General features: G+C 45.5%; 1 protein-coding gene across 1 annotated transcript in view; it reads right to left on the bottom strand.

Annotated features, from left to right (window-relative positions):
* Positions 1-4360: 4360 nt before the first annotated feature.
* Positions 4361-9166, bottom strand: part of LOC119458744 (peptidase M20 domain-containing protein 2) — a 5276-nt gene continuing 470 nt past the window's right edge. Inside the window, exon 2 of the mRNA XM_037720608.1 lies at positions 4361-4671. Within this exon, the coding sequence (XP_037576536.1) occupies positions 4361-4671 (311 nt within the window). The remainder of the gene's footprint in view (positions 4672-9166) is intronic.

Here is a 9166-nt window from a genome sequence, read left to right on the forward strand (position 1 = left end):
TCACATACTCGCAGCAGGGGATGGGCCAAGATGATGATGATGATGATGAACCTCTATCATGGCTCGTGCCCACTGAGGGGGATTGACCAAGAATCGGGCGGCAGTAGCAAACGGTGGAGCAAGTGAGTGAGCAACTCGGGCGCACGTTGGTGCTCAATGATGTGAGGATGATGGTAATTTCTTCATCAGTGGCACACAAACCGACTGTGGGAGATTGGCCAAGAAGCGGGTGGTATTGTAGCAAAAAGTGTAGATAAAAACACGAAGGAAACGAAACCTGAAACAAATAAAACAATGCTATTAGGGTTGTCAGCCCTGCACAAACAAGAAAAAATAGAAAGAACTTCAACGCGGTGGACGTCATCAGTTCTTCCTCGCATCGTTCCTAGCATCAGTGGTTCATTCTATGCCTGGTCTCCGACGCCCAAGTGCCATCAAGGGAGTGTACACGCTGCGCACGATGTTATGTGAAAACACCTTAAGTGACGAGGGCACCAGACACCTCTTCGGGGTGAAGTTTACATGGGAGTGAATCTGTAGAGGGCATTTTCGTTCTGAACCCGCCGAGAAGGCTGCCAGCCAAGCTCATGATGATGATGACCCCCGACATAGGTACATACCTACAACGGGGAGATGGCAAAAAGCAGGCGTCAGAACAATAATAGCGTCCTCGAATAAGGTGCCCAAGCACTGATTCGAAACGATGATGATGATGATGATAATTTACAGGCATCCCCTTTGAAACAGGGTGGTGACAAATAGTCATAGCCTGCTTGAGTTAATCAGGTATGCTACACATGCGTTTGATTCTAGCATTTTTGTATACATCTCCTTAATCTTTTCCCTCATATTGAAAACTTCATCTACCTTGTAACGCTACCAATGCCCGTAACGGATCAGCTCTTATCAATCTCTTCCCAGCTTTTTTCCACCAATACTTTAAACCTCTCCTGCTTATCTCGACTGCTGACCGGTTGATGCTTCCGTCCACGTTAAATCCAAGCGCTTCTGGAAGGTTTACGCTACCATGGGTCTCACTGGGTGAATCCCTTCGCATTCCATTACGCTGTGCTGAGTCTCATATATCAAGGCATTTCCTTTTGTGTTATCGTACAGATTTTTCGTTCTAATTTATTTCTTGCCAGTCTTGTAAATCTTCATGGCCTTCTTTATTTCCGTTCTTTGCATCCAATTCACGGTTTCTGTATCTCTCACTTTCTTCTTGTTGACTCCTGGTTGGCTATTCACTCTTTCAATTACCCTGTGCTTGGTTAGCAACTTTCTTGACCTCGTTATCCATTCTGTGTCCACGCTTTTCAGGTACACATACTTGTGCACTTTAGCCACCCATTTATTTTGATCCCATGTTCCCGAGTTTTTCTTCGAAAAAAATTATGCTCTAAGCTTTTCTGACTTCAAAACACCTATGTCACCCTGCACTGCCTCATTTGTGGTTTTGCCCTGGGCTCCCAAAGCCAACCGGCCTACCGATCTTTGGTTAACTTCGAAACCCGACAAGATATCCGATTTTAAGCACAGAATGGCATTTGAGAGCCTTAGCGCTGGCACCATTACTCCTTTCCAGGAACCTGCGCCGTGTACAGTCCTTTGTACAGTGAATGTGAATCGCTGCGACCTTTCTTATTAGCGTGTCACCTGTTTCAATACCTAACTAAAGGAAAATATTGTTAGACTAACCCTCCCGTAACCTTGGCTTGAATTTGACTCTTCCGGTAATCATTTCCGTTGGTGCTACCGCACTGGGTTGCAGCCACAGGAACATTTGCGATGCCCTTGGCAATTTTGTGTGCGAGACAAAAGGAATCGCTTACTGAAATGGTTATTTTTTACTTTTTATGCTGACGTGCTTCTTTACCGCAATATTTTGATACTTTAGCCTTCATATCTGTAACAGTTGACGCTTTATTTCCCAAATACAAGTTACTAATTTTATTTCAACGAACTTGCCTCTAAAAATAATAATCTTTGCATTGCCAGATCCACGGGCCATTTCACCAACGAACAACAACGAAAACAGTACAGGTTATATAGGATGCTATAAGAAATTCTGGCGGGTAGGGGCTAATATAACTTTAGCCGTAATGACTAAAGCCAAATCTATGCTCCTGTATCGTAAACTTCGGTAACTATGGCAAACACCCACAGCGGGTGATTACCCAGGAAAGTACGTAATATTTCTAATGTCAGATTTAGCGTTGAAAAACAACAACAACAACATATTATTACACAAACTACGCAAAAATAGCTAGCAGATTAATAACCGGCATCGGTTCATTGACGGCGAAGAACAGCGGTACAATGCCTATCCACGATAATTCTCCTCAGTTCGATTATCATTCCAGTGAAATTGATTCCGAAAATTCTTCATTAACTTCTTTTATATACTGTTTCTAAACACTTCATTGATAAGTTTGTTTCAAATAGTCTGCCCACGCACTTACGCACTACTCTTGCAGTCAAGAAAGTGAAATTGACCCGGTGATTACAACAAATCGTTCAATCACGGTTCTTTTCTGTTTATGACGAGAAGTCAATCTATGCTTGTAATCATTAAAGGCTGCTAGCTCTCAGAGAAAACGATTACGACGTTGAGGACACGTAAATAGCGCTTTACAGGGGCGAATCACTGAACTAAAAGAATTACACATTCCCCAATAAAGTTCCCCAATGAATAGGTTTTGTTTGACAGACAAGGGCCACGTGCAAATATCTCAAGAGTTTTTTCATCGAGCGGAGCTTGTGGATACAATGTTTTATTGACTGTAGCTTGAAAGGGAGCAGCCAGCTGTTAACGTAAGCGACATCCCCACTCTTTTATTATGATTACATCAGATAAAAGTAGTCGCCGTTTCACCTGAAAGGCGAAGCATCAATTGCGATAGCAAATTTGGAGAGAGCGATACGGAGTAATGATAGTAGCTTTATCAGCTGTATAAACTTGGACATGCAGCAGCACCGGCAACACGCAGAACTGGTGTCGACGCCGTCGGCGTTTTGCCCGCGTTCGCAAAAAATGCGTGCGGCGTTGGTGACTGATATAAATAGGCACTTGGTGCCGCAGCTAAACGTCGCCTCCCTTCCCTCCCCCCACGGCCTTTCGCGCGTCGGAAGAAGGCGCGAGTTTGCCCTACATATATGGTGATTGTAAAAGAGGAAAGAGACGCCTACTTCTGCAGCCCTTAAGGGAGCACGGCGCAGAACGCGCGTTTGTTCTCCGCCGTGCGTTCACTCCCCGTGAAAGCGCGCGTCGCTCGCGCCCTTCCACTCGCACATACAGCGTTCGGCGGCGCGCGGCGACGATTTCATCTCCATTGACGTCATACGGAACCTCACGGCGACGGCGACGGCGACGCCGACGGCAGAAATCTGCTTTGGAGTGTCCATATAATTGCTATCGCAATAAAAAATGCTGACTCTCCGGTACTCGAGAGTAGATGTAAGCATGAAATGACAACCAGTAAAGCAGATTGGTGCCGCGAGGCAGGCCTGAAAGTTTACCGAGCCGAAATAACCCTGTATTGAATTGAACCTTGTTGCAAGTCTCGTCTCGGGCAAACAACCATCCACGGCGCACCGGACGCTGCCGGCCTGGTCACGCAGCGTGGCGCCATCCCGCGCCGCGGAACTCACGGACCGCTGGCGTTGAAAAGGGTACAGGCATCCCCGTCTCAGCGCCAAAAGATGACAATCAAGTGTTTGGTGCACTGTATCTGCCTTTTGAACATCGCTACTGGAAATGACAAATTAAACTTCAGCGTACTAGAAGTTACAGCTTGAGTGATATTGTGAACAAACAGGAAGAAATTCGGCACATTATTTTTTTTCGCTAACTTGTTAGGGCAGTAACCAGCGTATGTAATGCGGTCCTGTACAAAGGGTTGGGGGCCAAAGACCACATTTTCTTAACTTTTGGTTGATTGCCCGGATGATCTCGTTTTCCTCTCAGCACGATGCCCGGATTTTCTCGTTTCGTTCTCGTCCCATTCTCACCTTGAGGTCGCCGACAACGAGAGTTGTTGCTGTTGCCTCAAACTATGGCTCGTACCCACAGGGGGGATTGAACACGCTGGGTTCATTGAAAAGTGCAGCAAACAAAAGGAAGCCTTAGCCACCTAAATGCGAACAGAAATTTTGAGAGGGCCTATCTATAAGTTCAGAAAGAAAAAAAATAAGTGTCCCACGGTCGCTACAGTATTTCATGCTTAAAAAGCGTACACTGACACGTGGCCCCACAAAAGGAAGCATATTGATATATTTAGCACCCCCTCCTCCCCCTCCCCATTGGTTCATCGCGCGTCGCCAACGGCGAGGAATCTGAACGCGTGCCCTAGCGCCACTGTCACTTGACCTTGTCACTGTCCCGTGAGTGACCTTCCAGGCCTGCGAAGTCACTCCACAACGGCGCCAAGAGCGCGGGGTCCGACATCAGGTCCAGCGCGGTGAGGGCGAGGGCTTTGGCGACGCGCAGCACTGCCCGGTGCGCTGCCTCGGTCACCGCGGCCTCGCCGAACGCCTTCGTGTGGGGCATCACCGAGGCACCGATGTCGAATATGGGGTGCAGGGTGGGAAGCACGTGCGACACGTTCCCCGCGTCCGTACTGGCGCCAGTCCTGAGGGCGACACCCGGGTTGGCGTCCGCAAATACGGCACCTGCGCCCGCCGACAACTTAAAAGTTAAGCGAAATCATTGGAAAAAGAAAAAAAAAAGGAAAAAAATTGCGAAGAAACCGTTGACGATGGTTGTCATTGTAAGCAACAGCCGATGGATCAAGAAGGTTTATATAAAAATATTAGCGTAGCTTGTACTGGAGGCGCAATGCTAAAGAGACAGCGGAGCTGATGGGCACCTAGATAGTCCTGGTTTTTGGGCTAGGCTAAGCATTACCAAGTCATCTCCAGAATTTCCTGAAATTTATTGATTATTGATCGATTATTGATTAGCGATTTATTGGCTATCGATTGGCCATCGCAAGGTATTGGCTACGTATTTGGGCTAGGCTAAGCACTACCAAGTCATCGCCAGTAATTTCCGGAATATATTGATTATTAATCGATGATAGATTAGCTATTGATTGGCTATTGGTTGGCTCTCGTAAGGTATTGACCACGTATTAGGGCTAGGCTAAGCACTACCAAGTCATCCCCAGCATTTTCCGGAATTTATTGATTATTGATTGATTATAAATTAGCTATTGATTGGCGATCTATTGGCTGTCGATGACTGATTAAGCTAAAGTAGTCCCAACCATGCTTAGCTAGACTTAGCCAGACTCAGCGTCGCTAGTTCACAGGGGTATGTGCCATGGCACTTGGAGCCTTCCTGTACTACCACCAGGATCGGCCCACATTTTTTGTGGACGACTAACGGACTAACGGCCGGCTTAAGCAGCTCCGCTGTTGAAGTAAAAAAAAAAAAAAAAAAACCTTCTGGAGTGGAGATGACCTGAAGGTGAAGCCGGCCGCCGCCATAATAAAATTTTATCGCCTTATCAACACGGATTTACCACGACAAGATCTACTACGACTCAGTTACTCACCACTGTGCATGACTTTATGATGACATTGGACCACTCGGGGCAAATAGATGCATTCTTTATAGATTTTAGCAAGGCGTTTGACAAGGTGCCGCATACGAAACTAATACATAAGCTGAAATTAACCGGCCTTCCCTGCTACTTAGTGAAATTGGTTGAAGCATACTTGCATAACAGAAAACAATTTGTTGTAGTGGATGAGTGTGCGTCTGATATGCTCCCTGTTTCTTCTGGTGTGCCCCAGGGCAGTGTACTCGGACCCTTGCTTTTCTTAGTTTATGTGAATGATCTCATTGAATTTTTGTCTGATACAGTGTGTATAAAACTTTTTGCTGATGACTGTACCATATACAAGGAGATATTGTGTGAGAGTGATCATGTTGTATTGCAGGAACAATTGTTCCAGATTTAACAGTGGTGCCGAACTTGGGATATGGAAATTAACGTGCAAAAACAGTCTTTTTAACAGTTACAAGTAAATTACAGCCTAGTTCTTATTCCTATACTCTTTCTAACCAAGCTATAACAAAGATTACAAGCTATAAGTATTTAGGCGTTACAATTCTAAATTATCCTGGTCAGGTAACGTTTCAGATATATCTGCATCAGCATTTAAGAAGTTGTGTTTCCTAAGAAGGAAACTAAACAAAGCTCCAGCAAAGCTAAACTTATTAGCGTACAATACTTACATAAGGTCGAAATTAGAATATGCTTCCGTAATTTGGGATCCCGAAACTAAGCAGGATATATATAAACTTGAGATGTTGCACAGAAAGGCAATCAGATTTATTTTTGGTAAATATAAAAGGTGTGACTCCCCTACTAAACTTATGCAAGAACACGGGATTACAACATTACAGGTGCGTCGAAAATATGCTCGGATAGTGTTCTTGCATAACATGTTGAAAGGTAAATTTGACATGTCCATACCTTCATATGTAAAACCCTTAGACACCAGAAAGACTCGACATAATCATGACCACGCACTGAAACCAATATTTGCTAGAACCAATGCATTTAAACACAGTTTCTTTCCCCAGACAATTTCTGACTGGAATGCTATGCCTAAAGCCAGTTTTGAGGAGGCTGATTTTCCAACGGCACTGGAAAAATTGTTGTTTTAGTTTTCTTTTTGCTGGTTACTAAGCACGTATTATATGTGTAGCGGTGTAACCCTGTTTGATTGTTAATGGCGTTATTCATTTGTAATCCAGATTTATACTAATTATGTTTTGATTTCCCACTCCAGCTTGGGCCTGTCATGGCCTGCAGTATTGTGAAATAAATAAATAAATCTTACCAGGGGAATCGGTTAACGTTAACATTTGGCGGACAACAGAAGGAGTATTGTGTTAGAGTTCACCTAGTGGACTGTCCATTTCGGCTGCTGCTGCTGTGCTGATTAGATGGAGCTGTACGAGCGAGGAGGAGACCAGCGGCCCCAGCCAATCAGCGCCGGCCGAAGCGGGCAGTCGACTAGGTGCACTCCACCGACCAGGCGCACATAGTGAAATTCAGCTGGATTACTTAAAGAGGTGGACATTACTTTCGCGACAAAGCGCAATTTTCTGAATAGTCATTAAGAACGTTATCTATTCTCTTGATGTCATATGTTGCAATGCGAAATACACCCAGAAGAGCGATGAAGTCATGCTTCCTCACCCAAAATGTTAAGAATGGCACCACGTTCGAGGTATATCCTTCCCCGAAATATGCTGAAGGGACTGCGTTGGTGTCCCACTTAAAACCACCCCGAACTGCAAGAGGGATGCTTTTTGGAAACTTTTAACTGGAAGCACCAACATGTTTCTTACCACATTTTCAGAAATAATATTTCGAAAGCGATGCAATTCTTAAGATGTTGAATTTGTGCTAAGCAGACTTCACTGAACTACTGCTCAACTTCCATTTCGACAAAACATGGACGCCGACCCTACCTTTTTCTTTCGGATACAATTTTGGCTCCTCACAGACACCATGCGCTTCAAACACGACTATAGGGTGCTTCGGTACTGTCGAAGCCTCCTAAACTCGGCGGTGGCAAAGCAATAAGTTCGCTATGCGAACAATAAACAAAGGCTAGAATATATTTAAATAGTGATGATTAATGATTGATAATTATATTTTCTTTGAAACAGGGCGGCAACAAATAGCCACGTGCCCTCGTTGAGCTAACGAGACTTAAATTGCATCGCGAAGGAAGGTGAGGCGTGCAGACACGGACACAAAAGATGAGGACCAGAAAACACAAACGCCGTTTGTGTTTTCTGTTTCTCTTCTCTTGGGTCCGTGTCTGCACGCCTCACCTTCTTTCACGATGCATCCATACCAAATAACTGAACTTTCTGTTGTTCTAAGCTTCATTTATATTGCAGTCTGGCCTTTTGCCTATCCCTACTTGTAAAATTACCCACGCATGTTACGACCTTTGCTCAATTTCTTCAATATTTTTCCGTCCACCAATATTCTGAACTAAACGTCTGTTGCTTATTTCGAATTGTCTACGTGGACAGTAACCGTTTCGTGCGGGTGATTTCCGCTTCTTCCGGAAATCCGCCTTGAAGCGCGATACAGCGCTACTGTTAGACGCGCAACTGACGGTGATCGTTTTCTCGTTTACGGGCCGGGTGGCATGGCGCGGATCTGAACGTTTCTTACCAAGTGCCTCGCTGTGCTTCCTGTAGGTCTCAAGGAGAGCATCGTTGTGGATGAGCTCTTTGTATTCCACTCCCAATTCGAGGTCGATTGACAAATTTTTACATGACCCTGGCATCATCAAATATTAAAAAAATTCCATAGATCGCTCTCAAAATTTTATCGAAGGTATGACGGGTTCCTTCGAGCCACTTTAGAACATGATGAAATATACAGACAAAAGCAGACAAAAAAAATTCACTGACGATTACAATATTCCCTAATGCCAAATTTGAGCGCAGCTCTATACGTGTCTGTCCTTTCGCGATATATATTTGCTGGTGCGGACAATCTTTCTCGTGCGGTACGTTGCAAACGCAGCGAACTGTGGCGCCCCTGCCTCGCTAATCTGGAGATCGGGAGAGCCAGCGCGTGGGTGACGCGTGGGCGCGATTCACAGCAGCCGCAGCCTACAGACCTACCAGACGACGCGCGCTACTCCGGTGCCCTCCCGTAGCCATTATCGCCCCACTACGCCTTTCTTCTCACGCTTTCGCCATACCCTCCTCCGCTTTCCGCCTCACGGTTCCTCCGCACCTTCCTCTCCTCATGCATTTCATCCCCCGATGCGCTGCGCGTTCGCTTTCATCTTTCTCTGCGCTCGTTCGCTTGGTTACGCCGCCGCCGCCACTCGCCGCAGGAACGCGCGCCTAAGAGCTGCGCTCTAAAATTCTAAGGTTTAACTTTTCGGATCTTACATTGCAGCCTTGTTCACAATGAGATTAAAAGCGACGAAACAGTCGATTAAGTGCGTCGCATAATGTGACTGAGACACCCAGTGAGTGCTGGTGGTGAATTATCCCCGTTTTGGCACATCACTCTGATGTACGTATATACGCCAACCCCATAGCGTGCAGTCGAAAAATTCCGTTCCCATACGTTGCATAGTTCCGCGTCAAATGTTCCGAATCAGCACT

This window comes from Dermacentor silvarum, chromosome 7 (assembly GCF_013339745.2).
Source record: "Dermacentor silvarum isolate Dsil-2018 chromosome 7, BIME_Dsil_1.4, whole genome shotgun sequence".
NCBI lineage: Eukaryota > Metazoa > Arthropoda > Arachnida > Ixodida > Ixodidae > Dermacentor > Dermacentor silvarum.